Genomic DNA, 19871 nt, shown 5'->3' with positions numbered 1-19871 from the left:
CAAAAAAACATCTATTTCTGCTTTATTGACTATGCCAAAGCCTTTGACTGTATAGATCATAATAAACTGTGGAAAATTCTGAAAGAGATGGGAATACCAGACCACCTAACCTGCCTCTTAAGAAATCTGTATGCAGGTCAGGAAGCAACAGTTAGAACTGGACATGGAACAACAGACTGGTTCCAAATAGGAAAAGGAGTACGTCAAGGCTGTATATTGTCACCCTGCTTATTTAACTTCTATGCAGAGTACATCATGAGAAACGCTGGACTGGAAAAAGCACAGGCTGGAATCAAGATTGCCGGGAGAAATATCAATAACCTCAGATATGCAGATACCACCCTTATGGCAGAAAGTGAAGAGGAGCTAAAAAGCCTCTTGATAAAAGTGAAAGAGGAGAGTGAAAAAGTTGGCTTAAAGCTCAACATTCTGAAAACAAAGATCATGGCATCCAGTCCCATCACTTCATGGCAAATAGATGGGGAAACAGTGTCAGACTTTATTTTTATGGGCTCCAAAATCACTGCAGATGGTGACTGCAGCCATGAAATTAAAAGACACTTACTCCTTGGAAGAAAAGTTATGACCAACCTAGATAGCATATTCAAAAGCAGAGATATTACTTTGCCGACTAAGGTCTGTCTAGTCAAGGCTATGATTTTTCCTGTGGTCATGTATGGATGTGAGAGTTGGGCTGTGAAGAAGGCTGAGCACCGAAGAATTGATGCTTTTGAACTGTGGTGTTGGAGAAGACTCTTGAGAGTCCCTTGGACTGCAAGGAGATCCAACCAGTCCATTCTGAGGGAGATCAGCCCTGGGATTTCTTTGGAAGAAATGATGCTAAAGCTGAAATTCCAGTACTTTGGCCACTTCATGCAAAAAGTTGACTCATTGGAAAAGACTCTGATGCTGGGAGGGATTGGGGGCAGGAGAAGAAGGGGATGACTGAGGATGAGATGGCTGGATGGCATCACCGACTCGATGGACATGAGTCTGAGTGAACTCCGGGAGATGGTGATAGACAGGGAGGCCTAGTGTACTGCGATTCACGGGGTCGCAAAGAGTCGGACACAACTGAGCGACTGAAGTGAACTGAACTGAACTGATGGCTTTTACTTTCCTATAGAGATATTGTCTCTTCAAAAGAAAAGGGACTAGAATCACATAAGGCTATGATTATCAAATTAAAAGTGCGCACATAATATGTACGTGATGTATTCTTTCAGCGAATCTATCTTTGTTGTTGTTATTCAGTCACTAAGACGGGTCTGAATCTTAGAGACCCCATGGATTGCAGCAGGCCAGGCTTCCCTGTCCTTCACTATCTCCCAGAGCTTGCTCAAACTCATGTCCATTGAGTCAGTGATGCCATCCAACCATCTCATCCTCTGCTGTCCCATTCTCCTTTTGTCCTTAATCTTTCCCAGCATCAGGTTCTTTCCCAATGAGTTGGCTCTTTGCATCACATTGCCAAAGTATTGAAGCTTCAGCTTCAGCATCAGTCCTTCCAATGATTATTCAGGCTTGATTTCCTTCAGGATTGACTGGTTTGATCTCCTTGCAGTCCAAGGGACTCTCAAGAGTCTTCTCCAACACCACAGTTCAAAAGGACCAATTCTTTGGTGCTCAGCCTTCTTTTATGTCTAATTCTCACATCTATACATGACTACTAGAAAAACCATAGCTCTGACTATATAGACCTTTGTCGGCAAAGTGCTATCTCTGCTTTTTCATACAACGTGTAATCAATCTTTACTTGGTGGCAACAAGCAGCTGAAACATTTTGACATCTAATAAATACAGAGAGATCAGATCAGAGAATGCAAAATTAGCACATACTTTTAAGTGAAAATATGAGAAATTTTGCAATGCAGAGCCTTTGCAGTGGGTGCTTAGAAGTCCACCTGCAAACACTGATATAAGGAAATTCAGAGATAACATAACCAGTCTAATCACCTGAACTTTTGTATTGAGAATAATGAGGCTCAAAGAGCAACCCTGGCCATATAACTGATGGCAGGGGAGGTAGGGCTAAAGCAGGGTGCTTTGCCTATAACCCAAGCAGTTTCTGCTGCCTGTTGGCGGGCGGGTGGGGGGGGGGGGGCTGCATGACACATGGCATGCGCAATCTTAGTTCCTCAACCAGAGATCAAACTGCAGCGGAAGCACAGTCTTAAGCACCAGACTGCCAGGGAAGTCCCCTCTGCTGCCTCTTATCAGTAGAATTTTTATCCTCATTTGACCCTAGTCTGTTTGCTTGCCTGAAGTAATGAATTTCTACTGAGGTGAAATTAAATTTGAGAAGCTGAGGAGAAAACAGTTGCCATACACTGAACCCCTTCAACGTGTTCAAGAGGAAACATGGCAGGGCCTCCCTGGGAGTCTAGCGGTTGCAATCCACCGAGCAATGCAGGGAACACCCGTTCGATCCCTGATCCGGGAAGATGATCCACACGCTGTGGAGCAGCTAAGCCCGTGCGCCACGACTACCGAGCCCGAGTTCTAGAGCCTGTGTGCCGCAACCACGGAAGACCGCACGCCTTGAGCCCGTGCTCCGCAACAAGAGAAGCCACCCCAAAGAGAAGCCTGCGCACCGCAACCAGAGAGAGCAGCCTCGCTCACCGCAACTGGAGGAAGCAACAAAGACCCAGCACAGCCCAAAGTAAAGAAAGAGTCAGTGTGACAGAAAGCTAGAAATAGACACACGGACAATGCCATATGAACATAATGCTAAGAGAGAAACAAAAGGGCTGGTTTAAGAGAAGAAAACAGAGTTAATAATAAAGCTTCTATTCTGTGGTCATCTTCACAGCCTCAAGACTGGCCCACTCTTGATGGCTTCACTGATACTTTTTCTTAGGATGGAGAATAATAGCTGAGGTGCTCCATTATTTGGAGGTGTGTGTCTAAGGCAGGGAGACGAGCATAGCACACTGGATCCAGAAAATCCAGGTTCAAACCTGGCTCTACTACCCAGTGGTAGCCTTCATTTGGCAGGTTTAGTCTCTAATTTCTCTTTGCCTCAAGTTTGCGTCTGTAAAATGGGGATAAAAACAGCACCTACACTCCTTGCTGGGTTATTCTGAGGAATAAAGTTAATACATGCAAAGTGTTTAGAACTGTGCCAGACAGATGGTAAGCAGTACACAAAATACTCGGTATCTATATTTTCCTTGGCTTTTTGTGGTGAGATCCCTGACTAGGGTTTGAAAGAGCAGAACTGCAAAACACCAGAGCTGAAAGGGGTTTCAGACACTGTGACAAATAGATACTGTATGGCCCACAAAGCATAAAATATTTACTATCTGGACTTAAACTAATCCAATAAGTTTCCCCTCCCTAACACAGCCAAGAGGAAATTAAAGCCTAGGGAGGAGTAGGAACTTTCCAAGGTTATATATACAGTGGTTAGTGACAAAGCTGGGACTAAAACCCAGTTTTCCCAGTAAATAAAACTGCCTACCAGGCTAAATGGGCTTCCCTGATGATTCAGTGGTAAAGAATCTGCCTGCCAACAATGCAGGAGACTGGGGTTCAATCTCTGGTCTGGGAGGATCCCCTGGAGAAGGAAATGTCAACCCACTTCAGTATTCTTGCCTGGGAAATCCCAAGGAAACCTGACAGGCTACATTCCATGGGGTCGCAAAGGGTCACACACGACTTAGCAACTGAACAACAACAACCAGGGTAAAATAAATGAGTTAAATGAAGACCTTAGAGTAAAAACTAGGACTGTAAGTTAGGAGAGAATACTGGCACCTGGAAAATTAGGCAAATCATGTAATCGGAATCAACAGGTATTTACTGACTACTATAAGCCCATGCATCAATATTTTTTTAATGCTCTCTGGGCGATTTCATAGCAAACACCCTCTTCCAACAACACAAGAGAAGACTCTACACATGGACATCACCAGATGGTCAACACCGAAATCAGATTGATTATATTTTATGCAGCCAAAGATGGAGAAGCTCTATACAGTCGACAAAAACAAGACCAGGAGCTGACTGTGGCTCAGATCATGAACTCCTTATTACCAAATTCAGACTCAAATTGAAGAAAGTAGGGAAAACCACTAGACCATTCAGGTATGACCTAAATCAAATCCCTTATGATTATACAGTGGAAGTGAGAAATATATTTAAGGGCCTAGATCTGATAGATAGAGTGCCTGATGAACTATGGGATGAGGTTCGTGACACTGTACAGGAGACAGGGATCAGGACCATCCCCATGGAAAAGAAATGCAAAAAAGCAAAATGGCTGTCTGGGGAGGCCTTACAAATAGCTGTGAAAAGAAGAGAGGAGAAAAGCAAAGGAGAAAAGGAAAGATATAAGTATCTGAATGCAGAGTTCCAAAGAACAGCAAGAAGAGCTAAGAAAGCCTTCTTCAGAGATCAATGCAAAGAAATAGAGGAAAAGAACAGAATGGGAAAGACTAGAGATCTCTTCAAGAAAATTAGAGATACCAAGGGAACATTTCATGCAAAGATGGGCTTGATAAAGGACAGAAATGGTATGGACCTAACAGAAGCAGAAGATATTAAGAAGAGGTGGCAAGAATACATGGAAAAACTGTACAAAAAAGATCTTCACGACCCAGATAATCATGATGATGTGATCACTAATCTAGAGCCAGACATCTTGGAATGTGAAGTCAAGTGGGCCTTAGAAAGCATCACTCTGAACAAAGCTAGTGGAGGTGATGGAATTCCAGTTGAGCTGTTTCAAATCCTGAAAGATGATGCTGTTCAAGTGCCGCACTCAATATGCCAGCAAATTTGGAAAACTCAGCAGTGGCCACAAGACTGGAAAAGGTCAGTTTTCATTCCCACTCCAAAGAAAGGAAATGCAAAAGAATGCTCAAACTACCGCACAGTTGCACTCATCTCACATGCTAGTAAAGTAATGCTCAAAATTCTCCAAGCCAGGCTTCAGCAATACGTGAACAGTGAACTCCCTGATGTTCAAGCTGGTTTTAGAAAATGCAGAGGAACCAGAGATCAAATTGCCAACATCCGCTGGATCATGGAAAAAGCAAGAGAGTTCCAAAAAAACATCTACTTCTGCTTTATTGACTATGCCAAAGCTTTTGACTGTGTGGATCACAAGAAACTGTGGAAAATTCTGAAAGAGATGGGAATACCAGACCACCTAACCTGCCTCTTGAGAAATCTGTATGCAGGTCAGGAAGCAACAGTTAGAACTGGACATGGAACAACAGACTGGTTCCAAATAGGAAAAGGAGTACGTCAAGGCTGTATATTGTCACCCTGCTTATTTAACTTCTATGCAGAGTACATCATGAGAAACGCTGGACTGGAAGAAACACAAGCTGGAATCAAGACTGCCGGGAGAAATATCAATAACCTCAGATATGCAGATGACACCACCCTTATGGCAGAAAGTGAAGAGGAGCTAAAAAGCCTCTTGATGAAAGTGAAAGAGGAAAGTGAAAAAGTTGGCTTAAAACTCAACATTCAGAAAAGGAAGATCATGGCATCAGGTCCCATCACTTCATGGGAAATAGATGGGGAAACAGTGGAAACAATGGCAGACTTTATTTTTTGGGGCTCCAAAATCACTGCAGATGATGACTGCAGCCGTGAGATTAAAAGACGTTTACTCCTTGGAAAAAAAGTTATGACCAACCTAGATAGTATATTCAAAAGCAGAGATATTACTTTGCTGACTAAGGTCCGTCTAGTCAAGGCTATGGTTTTTCCTGTGGTCATGTATGGATGTGAGAGTTGGACTGTCAAGAAGGCTGAGTGCTGAAGAATTGATGCTTTTGAACTGTGGTGTTGGAGAAGACTCTTGAGAGTCCCTTGGTCTGCAAGGAGATCCAACCAGTCCATTCTGAAGGAGATCAACCCTGGGATTTCTTTGGAAGGAATGATGCTAAAGCTGAAGCTCCAGTACTTTGGCCATCTCATGCGAAGAGTTGACTCACTGGAAAAGATTCTGATGCTGGGAGGGATTGGGGGCAGGAGGAGAAGGGGACGACAGAGGATGAGATGGCTGGATGGCATCACGGACTCAATGGACCTGAGTCTGAGTGAACTCCGGGAGATGATGATGAACAGGGAGGCCTGGCGTGCTGCGATTCATGGGGTCACAAAGAGTCGGACACGACTGGGTGACTGAACTGAACTGAACTGGGTGATTTCAAAGAACAGCTAAGGTGCAAACCACTGTTCCAAGTACTGTGCTAGGCAGCAAGATGTGGAAAAAAGAGAGAGAGAAAGGAAAGTAGCTAACCAAAGGTATGCAGACCTAAGTAAGCCTGGACAATGCAGGATCCCACGTTCAATCTGCATCTACATGAGACTCCAAGAGGAGAATAACATGCAGAGTGAAGGCAAGGAGCCCCTGATGTATCTTCATTTACACTAGAGAATCAACATCTTTTATTCACATCTGCATATTCCAACAGCTCAATGGATTATCAACTTCAGTCATGAACTCTTTCTAAGAGAATGTTAAAGCTAACTTGTACTCCTAAAAAGCGTTCAAGAATATACAAATTAAAAGCCTTTATATGCAAAAAAAAATCATAAAAGTCAAAAGACAAATGACCAACTGAAACAATATTTCCAATTATAAACACAAAAATGAAAACTGCTATACAGAAGTAAGCAGAAGAGATACTGAACAGGAAATTCAAAAAAGAAAAACACAAATGCCCAAGGCACCCTTGAAAAGACAATTTATCTCAAAATGAAATTTAAATAAAATCCATTTGTTGTCCACCAGACTGACAACAAAGAAAAAGGTGGATAACATACAGAATTGCAAGGGTAAGGGGAAATAGACATACCACAGGTAAACTTTATTGAAAGCAGTCTGGCAATGTGTGTATACTCATGGCTGACTCACACTGTATATGGCAAAAATGGCAAAAGCCAACACAATATTGTAAAGCAATTATCCTGCAATTAAAAATTTTTTTAAATTGATAAGCAACAAGAGAAAAAATGTAATGTGTGCAACTCAAACAAAAAACAACAGACCCAATTTAAAAATGAGCAAAGGACCTGAACAGACATTTCTCCAAAGACAATACATGAATAGCCAATGAACACACGAAAAGATGTCCAACAGTCACCAGGGAAGTGTAAACCCAAACCACAATGAGATACTACTTTTAGATCCACTAGGGTGGCTACAATTTTTTTCAAGGTAAGTAAGTGCTGGAGAAGATGTGGAGAAATTGCTGTCCTCATACACTGATAACAGGAATGCAAAATGATATAGCCACTGTGTAAAGCAGTTTGGCAATTCCTCAAAAAGCTACAGAATTACCATATAACCCAGCAATTCTACTCCAATCCTAGGTATATTCCCAAAATAATTTAAAACAGATACTCAAATAACATGTAAACCTATGTTCACAGCAGCACTATTCACAATAGCCTAAAGGTGCTAATGTCCGTCAATAGATGGATAAACTGCGATCTATCCATACACCGGAATGTCTATTCAACCATCAACAGAAATGAAGCACCAACACAAGCTACAATCAATGCAAGTGAAAGAAGTCAGACATAAAAGGTCATGTGTTATATGATACCATTTATATGAAATATCCAAAACAGATAAAATCTATCTGTTCCTAAAAGCAGACTGGCGGCTCCCAGGTGCTGGGGGAGAAAGGGAAACTCAAAAGTAATGGCTTAATAGTTACGGGGTTTTCTTTCAGGGTGATGGAAATGTTTCAGAACTAGACAGAGGTAAACTGCAAATGTACTAAGTGCCAATAAATTGTTCTCTTTTTTTTTTGGCTGTACCTCAAGGCATGCAGGATCTTAGTTCCCCAAACTGGGATCAAACCAGTGTCCTCTGCAGTGAAAGTGTGGTGTCTTAACCACTGGACCACCAGTAAAGTCCCTGAATTTTTCATTTTAAAATGGTTAATATTACATTAATTGAACCTCAATAAGAAAAATTTAAGTACCTCCTCTAATAAAGCCCTTAGAAAACTGGAAAAAAGTAACATGTGCACCCTCTCATCTGGCAATCCCATTCCAGAAATTTATCCTGAGAGAGAATTACACAAATAGGAAGAGATGTGTGTGCAAAGATGTTCATCTCAGCATCATTTATTAAGCAAAAAAAAAAAAAAAAAAAAAAAAAAAAATTAAACTTACTAAATGTCCTTCAGAAGAAACATGGTTAAGTAAATTATGATACATCTATGAAATGGAATACTACACAGAGATCAAAAACAATAATGTAGAAAGTTGTACAGCTTACACTATCTAATCTCACGACCTATTATAAAGGTACAGTAACTAAAGACAAAGTGATACTGGCAAAAGAATAGACAAACAGATCAATGGAACAGAATAGAGGCCCCAGAAGTAGACTCACAAAAATAGTCAACTGGTCTTTGACAAAGGCAATTCAACGGAGAAAGAATAGTATCAGATCTGGTTCAACTGGATATCCATACGTATCTCACAACCTTATATAAAAATTCACTCAAAGTAGATCACAGGTCTAAATGTAAAATGAAAAGCTATAAAACTCACGTGTGTTTGTGTGTATATATATATATGTGTATGTTGTATATATAAACTTCTTTTTTAAAGAACAGGAGAAAAATCAGCATGTCTATGGACTTGGCAATGAGTTAGTGTCTTGTTTTTTTGTTCTTGCTTTTTTTCTTTTTGGCAGGGTCCCCTGCTTATGTGATCTTAGTTCATAGACCAGGGACTGAACCTGGAGCCATGGCACTGAAAGCACTGAGCCCTAACCACTGGGCTGCCAAGAACTCCCTGCAGTGAGTTTTTAAGATATGACACCAAAGACACAACCCACAGAAGAAAAAATAGATACATTGGACTTAATGAAGATGTAAAACTTTGTTCTGTGAAAGACACTGAAGAGAATGAAAAAATAAGATACAGACTAGAATAAAATATTTGCAAATAACATTCTATATAAAGGATTTGTACCCAAAATACATTTTTTTAAAACCCCCTAAAATTCAACAATAAGACAGCCCCTCCCGAAAAGAGATCAGACAGATATTTCACCAAAGATATACGGAGAGAGCAAATAAACATATGAAAAGATGTTCAACATCATTAACCTTTAGGGGAATTTGAATTAACCACAATGAGATTCCAGCAACACACCTCTTGGAATTGTTAAAATTAAAAGCAACAACAATATCAAATGCCGAAAGAAAGAAACAAAAATTTTCATTCACTGCTGGTAGGAATACATAATGGTACAGTCATTTTGGGAAACAATTTAGTAGTTTCCTAAACTATTTTTGGAAACTATTTTCTTAGTTAACCAGTCCTGTAAAGTTAAATCATTACCTATTTTCTTTAAACTGGAAATTCAGATGTCGTTTCATAGATGAAACAACACATAATGTACAATGGAATAATACTCAACAATCAAGAGAAACAGACTCATGTAACTACATGGAAGAATTTTAAATGTATTTTGCCAAGTGAAAAAAGTCAGACCGTGGACTTCCCTGATGGTCCAGTGGTTAAGACTGCACACTTCCACTGCAGAGGACCTGGGTTTGACCCCTAGTTGGGAAACTGAGATCCCACATGCTACCGCATGGCCAAAAAAAAAAAGGTCAGACCCCAAAGGTTGAGTACTGTATGACTCCACGTATATGACCTTCTAGAAAAGGCAAAACACAGGGATGGAAAACAGATCAGTGGTTGCCAAAAATCGGTGTAGGTAGAGGAGGTGACCACAAAGAGGACACAGGCAATTTTTAGTGATGAAAGCGGCTCAGTATATCTGATGGCAGACACCCGACTCTCTCCATTTGCAAAACCCAAAGAACGGTACACAAAAATGAATGTTCTGTACCGTATGCAAACTTAATACTAACCAGAATGACTGAGGAACCAGGACAGAATGCAGTCTGCAATAAATGAATCTAATTATATTACAGATGTATGACATAATCTCACTGAAGGGCGAGAACGGGAGTTGACCTAAATAACTTTGAAAAACAATGTTATGGCTAGATACTATATGGCTAAAACGGCAAAATGAATTATATACACATATTATACTCTAGTTGGTAAGTTTGTTTCTCACAGGATTAACTAGTTAAACTATTTTACAGGTTGTACAAAAAAAGAAATATTTGTAGACAAGGAGAGCCAGGTTTATTACCCTGAGGAAGAAGTCACAAATAACAAGAAGGAAAGATCAGAATAAAACCTGTGGTGGAATAGAGTCAGAGATATCAGTATAAACTCAAGTTTATTTTAACAACTACATAGATAGATACAGAAATAAACATAGATATTTGGGTATGCATGAATTAGTGTATGTACATATGTTGCCTAGCTCTTCCCATTGAAAGGATTAGAAGCAATGATATCCTAGTAGCAACAAGCACAATTAGCACCCAGTACTTTGTATCTGACTGCCATTCACCAGTAAAAGGAACCAAGGCTCCTCAGAAAAACGGCTGATTCTAGAACTGAAACAGGACAAACTAAGATGAAAGCATCTTGCACTGCCAGAAAGTAAGGAAGTGCTAAACAAACAAATATGGGACATGCCAAAGGATGCAAGCATCAGCGTGAAAGAGCACCCAATAATCAAAGCTGAAACAGTCTGATCAATAAAATAAATAACTCAGTATGGGATTATGGCAGAAAGCAAAGAGGAACTAAAGAGCCTGTTGACGAAGGTGAAAGAAGAGAGTAAAAAAGCTGGCTTAAAACCCAACATTAAAAAAACGAAGATCATGACCTCCAGTCCCATCACTTCATGGCAAATAGATGGCAAAACAACAGAAAGTGACAGACTTTATTTTAGGGGCTCCAAAATCACTGCAGATGATGGTGACTGCAGCCATGAAATTAAAAGGTGCTTGCTCCTTGGCAGAAAAGCTATGACCAACCTAGACAGCATATTAAAAAACAGAGATATCACTTTACCAACAAAGGTCCATAGAGTCAAAGCTATGGTTTTTCCAATAGTTATGTATGGATGTGAGAGTCGGACCATAAAGAAGGCTGAGCACTGAAGAATTGATGCTTTTGAACTGTGGTGTTAAAGAAGACTCTTGGGAGTCCTTTGGACTGCAAGGAGATTCAACCAGTCAATCCTAAAGGAAATCAAGCCTGAACATTCACTGGAAGGACTAATGCTGAAGCTGAAGCTGAAGCTCCAGTACTTTGGCCATGTGATGCAAAGAGCCGACTCATTAGAAAAGACCCTGATGCTGGGAAAGACTGAAGGCAGGAGGAGAAGGGGATAGCAGAGGAGGAGAAGGTTGGATGGCATCACTGACTCAATGGACATGACTTTGAGCAAGTTCCGGGAGATGGTGAAGGACAGGGAAGCTTGGCGTGCTCCAGTCCATGGGATCGCAAAGAGTTGGACACGGACTATCTTTGACATCCCTGTGTAAATCTATAATTGCTCCAAAATTTAAAAGCTAACAGTAATGTAGAACAGGGTTTCTCAACCTCAGTACACTATATTGACATTTGGGGCCAGGTAAACCCTTGCTGGGAGGGGCTGTTTTACATATGGTAGGATGTTCTGCAGCATTCCTGGCCTCTGCCCACTAGATGCCAGGAACCCACCTTTCCATTTTTTACAAGTGAAAATGTCTCCAAGAGATTGTCAAGTGTCCCCTAGGGTGGGGGTGGGAGGGTAAATTACCCCAGATTGAGACCACTGATACCAAGTTATATACATTAACACATAAAGAAAACTGTAACACATTGTTAAGGGGGGCAACAGCAAGCTACAGAGCAGCATGAAATGTATGAGTTAACTTATGTTAAAAAGAATCACATGAATGAACCTGAGGACGTTAGGCTAAGTGAAATAAGCAAGTCACAAAACAGACAAATATCATATGACTCCACTTATATAAGTTATGTAAGAGTAGTCAAAATCAGACACAGAATACAGGATGGTGGTTGCCAAGGCTGGGAGAAAGGAGGAATAGGGAGTTATTACTTAACGAGTACAGAGTTTTCGATTTCTTTTTAATTTGAAAAATATCTAATTTTCTTTATTTTTTAATCATTGTTTTTTATTGAAGTATAGTTGATTTACAATTTGCGTTAATTTAAGGGCGCAGGCAATGGCACCCCACTCCAGTACTCTTGCCTGGAAAATCCCATGGGCGGAGGAGCCTGATAGGCTGCAGGCCATGGGGTCGCTGAGGGTCAGACACGACTGAGCAACTTCACTTTCACTTTTCACTTTCATGCACTGGAGAAGGAAATGGCAACCCACTCCAGTGTTCTTGCCTGGAGAATCCCGGAGACGGGAAAGCCTGGTGGGCTGCTGTCTATGATGTCGCACAGAGTCGGACACAACTGAAGTGACTTAGCAGCAGCAGTAGCAGCAGCAAAGGGATTCAGTTATACATATACACACATTCTTTTTTAATATTCTTTTCCATTACGGTTCATAATCGGATACTGAATACAGTTCTCTGTGCTATACAGCAGGGCCTTGTTTACAGAGTTTCAGTTTTGCAAGATGAAAAGAGTTATGGAAATGGAGAGTGGTTATACAACATCATGAACGCATTTAACACCACAGAATTGTACAGTTAAAAATGGTTAAGGTGATAAATTTTGTTAATGTATTTTATAATTTTTGTAAATTGGAAAAAACACATATACATACATGTACAAATACACAAACAAAAGGTCTAGAAGGATGTGCACCAAAATGTCAAAATGGTTACCTTTGGACACTAAGATTATGGTGATATTTCCTTGGAACTTTTGTATATTATTTGGATTTTTTTAAACAAGCATGTTTTCTTTTTTCCAAACACAAAAAGGCTTTGTTCTCCATCTTTTTTCCTTACAATGCTTCCACTTCAGTAACTAAAATCCTATTGATTCTGTCTCCAAAACATCAAAATGATTACCCCTTTTCCCAGCCACAACTCAACTCCAGCCCCTCTTACCCAGGCTAATGTAACAGAATCCTAAACTGTTTATCCCTAACCCATTCTCCACCCAGGCCTCAGAGTTACCTTCTGAAATATTTACTATCATTCCCACATTTAAAACCCCAAACCTCACGGCATGCCTCTCAAGGGCCTCAGGGTCTGTATTTTTAGTTTCACCTCTGACTGCTATCCTTCTAGTGTCTATGCCAATGATAGTTGCTGGTCATGTCTTGAAAACATACCATGCATTTTCACCCTTCCTTTACTTTGCTCATGCTGTTCTTTCATCAGGAATATTCTTTTTCCTTCTCTGCCTGATAAAATGTATACAGTGGTATATCGGAAAAGAATGGGATGGAAGATGAATGGATAAACAAATAGGAAGAGACGGAGAAAAAAACACAGGATACAGAGATGAGGGTTCAAGAAGTAATTTTTAGGGGTGAGATAACAGTAGTGTCTACCACCTAAGGCTGCAGTGAGCATATTAAATGAGATACGACAAACGTTTAAAACACTGCCTGACATATATTTTTGTATTGTTATCATTTTTGGTATAATTATTATTCACAGCACAGTGGTAAGAGCTTGAACTCTGGCTGCTATGAGGAAGGAGCAGTGGTGAAGTTCCAGCTCAGAAGCTCTGGGTAAACTGAAAAAGGGAACCTGGTCTGATTCAAATTATCTAAAGAATCCAACAAACTACACAAGAAACCACAACCAATTCGGTTAAGCCATACTAGAGTACATACAGAGCACACAGGTGAATTCTTGTGTACCTCAAATAACTTACACCCCTCATATAAATACTCCTGTTTCAGCACCCGGCCCCCAGCACTGAAACATCAGAGCAGCACCTCATCCTCACAAATCTGAAACTGCAACCCACATGTGCTCTCTCATGTCTTCCCATTTAGCCAGTAGCCACTTCTCTTTCCTTATATAACATGGCAGATTTAACTCTAAAGTTCTTCCCACAGCTGCAAAAAAAGCTAAATATATGTGTACAACCCACCCATGCTTAATATGGTAGCCAAAGGAAAATCAAATTCACTCACAATGGAGGTGAACCCAGGGACCTAGAAATGAATATATATATATATTTTTTGTTTAGATATATTTTTTAAATACCCAAAATTTGGGGTATCTCCTCTGGTTCTCTCTCATGCTTAGTCCTTTAAAAGACTGCCTCTGTCAGCTGTGGCAAGGAGACTCTGGATAGCCCTCATTCCTCTCAGTTAACAAGCTTTTGTAGCTTTCATTTTCCTGTCCTAGTAAGCCACTGTACCCCACTATCCCATCTCTTCTTTCATATCCCTCCCCCACGCAAGCCAGATCTCCCTTGAGCACTATCAGACAAGCAGTCCTTTGGTTTAAAAAAAGAAAACACTGCTCCTAAATTATGTCCCAAAGCAGACAAAGAACGCAGAACTCCACATTTATTAGATGACACATAGCCTGCTTACTAGTCAGACTGCCAAAAATAACTTGCTTCTCCTCTTGGAGGTTTAGGCAAACACAAGGGAACTGTGCTCCTATGTATGACTACTGCTTCTCCACAGAACTTGAAGAACTAATAAGGCATTAGAGATACTTCCTCTCTATAAACCCAAACAGAACACTTTGTTTATTTTCTCTTGGCATATAGTTGGCAGTCTGTATTTCCAGGCAGCCATTGTACATCTTTTGGCAAGTGCCTTCAAATTTCTCAGTACAATGTTTCATCAGTCACTAAAGGCAAAGCATTGTACCTTAAATTTACATGCCAAGAAAAGACTGAAAAGAAAGCCTTCAGTATCGCCTTCCTGCAATATATCAGACACTACACGAGTTAGAAGAGCCAGATCCAATCCCCAGGTGTGCAAGTGTCTGGTAGTGTGATCTCCAGTCTGCTCTTTAATCTTTCTGCAACTCAGTGTTTCCATCCTGGAAAACAGGGATTGTATTACCTATCCTTTGAATTTAGACTTTTACTGCTAGCTGAGAATATGTATGCTTCTACAACTTGTGAAACTGGAGTTTGGAAAGAAAATTAAGCACAAAGGTTGTGTTTCACTTTTGTCAGACCTACCATGAAAAGTCCACAGTTGAGCCCAGGAGTCCCTAACCAAGTAATTCCTCAGAGAGTTAGTTCTGACTTCCTACTCAACAAACCACTGACGCAAGAATAAGAGGCGAGAGGCAAGGCAGGACCTCAGGTGTTAACTGGCTATAAAAGCAAGTCATTATCTACCACATTCTGTAACAATATCATCACCCCAAACCGCGGTTTTATCTCAAAGAAGCTACCTCAATACTTACAGCACTTACTTCTTCAGTGTTTACAAAAACAAGTACTTTCCTTGGATGAAAACTGCCCTGCTGGGATTGCCTTGGGGATGACCCAACAATTAAGGTAGGACAAAAGGATGATATAAGAAGTATGAGGCGCAAGACAGTTTAAGATTTAAGACAGTGTTTTACAATCCTTTCTGAGTTACTGGTATACTTCTGAGATTATTAAAATTCAAATGCTGGTTTAGAAAGGTCAATCTGGAAACTTGCAAAAACTTTCTACTTGTCGCACTTTCCACTTGGTCACCCTTCCGTCTCTGTGGCTGTTATAACAAGTAAGTTTACTGCTCGTTCTAGGCTCTCTACAAGCCCTTCGTTTCTCCTCTGTTCCAGTAAACATTCTCTGCCTTTGGTACCATCAAATTATTCACAGTGAATTATGTCTCAGCTGCAGTAAGTTTTAGCCCTCTAAGCAATGCATCACGTGGCCACCACTTAGTTCAACACTCAACTTGAGATATCATGATGAATTCACACAATATGAATCCTAAAATACATTTTATATCTTGACCAAAATGTAACATATTCCTGTGAAGGATGCTGCTGCTGCTGCTAAGTCACTTCAGTTGTGTCTGACTCTTCGCGACCCCATGGACTGCAGCCCACCAGGATCCCCCATCCATGGGATTTTCCAGGCAGGAGTACTGGAGTGGGGTGCCATCGCCTTCTCTGTGTGAAGGATGAGTGTCATACAAGTTAAAAAGTACTCTCTAATGACTGACTCCCACAGCTTCTGCCTCATCCAAAAGGGATGACAGTTTTGTGTATAGGTAAGGAACTGAGCGTGGAAAGTAGAGACCTATGTCCAACTCTAGGTCTGCTATGCACTGTAAGACCTGTGAAACGATAATTGTATCTACCTTACAAGGTTATTGTGAGGACAAAAAAGCATATATAGAAGCATTTTATAAAAAGTGCTACACAAATTTAAGTTATGATTCTGCTTGTGGATTTAACTGAAACTGTTCTTTCAAGCAGCTGGTTAATAAAAAATAAAATTAGAAAAGAAGCTGGTTAATAAAAAATAAAATTAGAAAAGAAGCTGGTTAACTTCAACACTAAGAATATCATTCATTGGGACTTTCCTGGTGGCACAGTGGATGAGAATCTGCCTGCCAATGCAGGGGACACGGGTCCAATCACTGGTCCAGGAAGATTCCACATGCCCCAGAGCAACTAAGCCCGAGAGCCGCAGCTACCAAGCCCTCGTGCCACAACTAGACTGTGTGCTCTGGGAACCGCAAGCCACAACTACTGAAACTGCATGCTGCAACTACTGTAGCCCAAGTGCCTACCTCTGCTCTGCAACAGGAGAAACCACGGCCATGGGAAGCCGGTGCACCATTACAGAGTAGCCCCTTCTCGCCGCACCCAGAGAAAGGCCTTGGGAGGCAATGAAGACCTAGTACAACTAAAAATAAGTTAACTTTTAAAAACACAGTATCACTTGTTTACAAGTTTGCCAAAACTTTTTTGAGTCAACCTCAAGTCACTGAAAAGCCTTATCTCTTTCTATTGCTTAAAAAGCAAGCAGAGAAAAAAAAATCAAGCATAGTAGCACTACCCTATTAGGGGCATGGTAAGCAATGGTAGAAATGAACTACTATGTACACCCACAGAGAAAGGGGCAGAGATACTTCATTTCATTAACTGAACTGAAAAGTAAAAATCAAAGGTCAAAGTTTTCCAGTGGGTATGAGAGGAAATGTTATGAATATCCCAGGGATGATCAAAATTAAACACAATCTTCCTTGGTGGCTCAGACTGTAAAGAATCTGCCTGCAATGCAGGAGACCTGGGTTCAATCCCTGGGTCAGGAAGATCCCCTGGAGAAGGGGATGGCTACCCTCTCCAGCATTCTTGCCCGGATAATTCCTGGACAGAGCCTGGCGGGCTACAGTTCACGGTGTCACAAAGAATCTTGACTGAGCGACTAACTCTTTCATAGCCAGTTCAGAAAGCTCAGTTATCTTCAAAGTGTTTTTCATGCATTAATTAATCCTCACGGCATCCCAGGGATGAAAGAAATTTAATTCTCATATTCTAGTTACTTACAACCACAGGAAGAATCTAAATGGATCAAGATGTGTAATTCTGATAAGACAGGCCAACAAATATTTCACCAAATGTTCAAGATCTACTATATCATCAGCACTGTACAAGACACAAAGTGTCTAACTGATGTGGCCTATTTCACCTTGAGCAAGACCTCTAGCAAGCTCAACCCTGTGGCACACAGATATGAGTAAAGAAACATTTCTGAATAATGGATAACAGCTAATACAGAGCAATCACCAACCCTTATTGCCAGGACCTGCCAACTTACTTAAAAACAGATGTAAAATTAAGATGTTCTACTGAGAACACTTTCCTGCCAAGTGTGGTATATGAGGAAGAGGGGGAAACAGGGAGGAACAGTGTGTTGTTTTAAGTAAGACGGTCGGAGAAGGCTTCAATAAGGTGACATCTAAGTAAAGACCTAAATAAAGAGAGTAAAAGACGCACACTTATGGAGGGGAAACGGTTCCACCTAGCCAAGGAATCCTCTGAGCGTAAGATTCCTAATGTGCATCACACCTGCTGCATTCTCCACACACGTGCTAGACTTTCCCCATGGATGTAAGATCTAAAATTTGTAGTCTCTCTCCTCTCCACCTCCCACTCCCGTACCTTGCAAAGCATCATGAAAATCTCAGTTCAAACATGTATTAATTTGCTTTGTTTCATGTTTAGCTGGACTAAAACTCCTTGAGGACAAGGAATGCAGTTTTGTCTCTCCAAAAGGGCCTTGCAGAAAATAGCACGTACCAAAATTTTAGGGCTTCCCTGGAAGCTCAGACGGTAAAGCATCTGCCTACAATTCGGGAGACCCAGGTTCAATCCCTGGGTTGGGAAGATCCCCTGGAGAAGGAAATGGCAACCCACTCCGGTATTCCTGCCTGGAAAATCCCAAGGACTAAGGATCCTGATAGGCTAGAGTCCATGGGGTCCTAAAGAGTCAGACACGACTGAGCGACTTCACTTTCACCATATTTTTAGCACTTACTACCTGCCTCCTATTAAGTGTTTTACATATTTAATCTGTTTAACCATTGCAATAATATTGTGTTACTAATTTTATTCTTCCTATTTTACAAAAGAAACAAAGACATGGAGAGGTCAAGCTAAGGTTGCATATCTTAGAAAAGGCAAGGCTGGGATTTGAGCTAAAGTCTGTCTCTCAAAGTCAGCACAAAGTAGAGGTTGCAAACAAATATTTGTTGAATTATCCCAATCACCTGATATGTGCTGATGGTCATGTCGCCCCCAAATGAACTAATGAGGGTGGAGACCATGCCCGAGAGGTTTATGGGGTACAGTGGGGAGAAGGACTGTCCCTCCTTGCTGAGGTTCAGCAGCAGGCATTTCACACCAAGCATCTCATTTACTCTGTAAAAACTCTTAACTTGTAATTCCTCCATCAGAGATTTGCCCCAAATGTCACCCACCCTCAATCGAAGCACAAATCACGACCTAATTATTTAGGTCACCTTATTTAGGCCGATGGCAGATTAGGGAGGAGAATCCAGGTCTCAAGACTATCCACGGTGATCCATTCCCTCAGCAGACAATCATAGATGGTAAATGATTTATCCTGGTTTCGCGGGAAATTCTAAACAGCTAAAGCTCTGGGATAATTTTCAATCAAAAGGTATGTATTGGACACCTATATGTCAACCTTGTAGGTTCAAATACCATCGCCTCCACATATTCGCTTTGTGACAAGGCGGTGGTCGTTTCGCTTCCCAAGGTGAACTCCCTAGTCCGTAAAAGGAAAATAAATAGAACCCACACACCAGACAGTAAAGTCGTCAGCAGTAAATGAGACGTTGGCACGGTGTCTGGCGTACGGTGGGCGCCTACTAATTATGGGTGCCCGTCCTCTGCCCCCTCCGCCCCACAAGCTTCGGAGTTCACCCACTTCCACCAAGCGACAAGATATCTACTCGGCCAAAGGCCCGCACGCGGCCTCCGGTTCCCCAGGCCGGGGACAGCCGCACTGTCATACCTGCATAGAGTCAGCGCTGACGATCTCGCCACCGAGCCGCTGGCCGAGCTGTAACGCCAGGGTGGATTTGCCGGTGCCCGTGGCCCCAAGAATCACTACAAGAGGTAGTGTCCGCTGCAGGCCCCGTAGCCCAGGGCCCACAGACACAGCTCTCGCAGCCGCAGCCGCAGCCGCCATCTTGGAGACGTCTGCGCTTGCGCCGGATCAGCTGTCCCCATGGCAACCGTCAGTGCGCCTGCGCGGACTTCGGGCTCTAGAGGGCAAGGGCGGAGGGAAGGAGGAGACAAGGGACTAAGGTCCCCAAGCTCAGAAGCTCTTGCTGTGACTGCCATCAACTAGCGAGTGTGAAAACCTCAACTAACTCCTCTCTTAAATGGGAACATATCAGCCGTATCTAAAATAGATTTATACCTATTATTCTTTTTTAAACTAGCACCCACTTCTTTTTCTTCATAGCCCTAATTATAGTATGAAATTATGTTTTGACTTCTATTGTCTGACTTTGTCTCCAGACTGTTAGTTCTGTAAAGACAAGGAACAGATTCTGCCTGGGACATTAC

At 41.5% G+C, this 19871-nt stretch overlaps 1 protein-coding gene across 1 annotated transcript in view; it reads right to left on the bottom strand.

Moving 5' to 3' along the window:
- The window catches only part of TRIT1 (tRNA isopentenyltransferase 1), a 47659-nt gene extending 28127 nt beyond the window's left edge, over positions 1 to 19532 (bottom strand). Inside the window, exon 1 of the mRNA XM_040231582.1 lies at positions 19312 to 19532. Coding sequence (XP_040087516.1) covers positions 19312 to 19488 — 177 coding nt within the window. The 5' untranslated portion in view covers positions 19489 to 19532. The remainder of the gene's footprint in view (positions 1 to 19311) is intronic.
- Positions 19533 to 19871: the final 339 nt, after the last annotated feature.

This window comes from Oryx dammah, unplaced genomic scaffold (genome assembly GCF_014754425.2).
Source record: "Oryx dammah isolate SB20612 unplaced genomic scaffold, SCBI_Odam_1.1 HiC_scaffold_28, whole genome shotgun sequence".
NCBI classification, from domain to species: domain Eukaryota; kingdom Metazoa; phylum Chordata; class Mammalia; order Artiodactyla; family Bovidae; genus Oryx; species Oryx dammah.
This window is presented reverse-complemented; position numbering and strand designations above follow the sequence as displayed.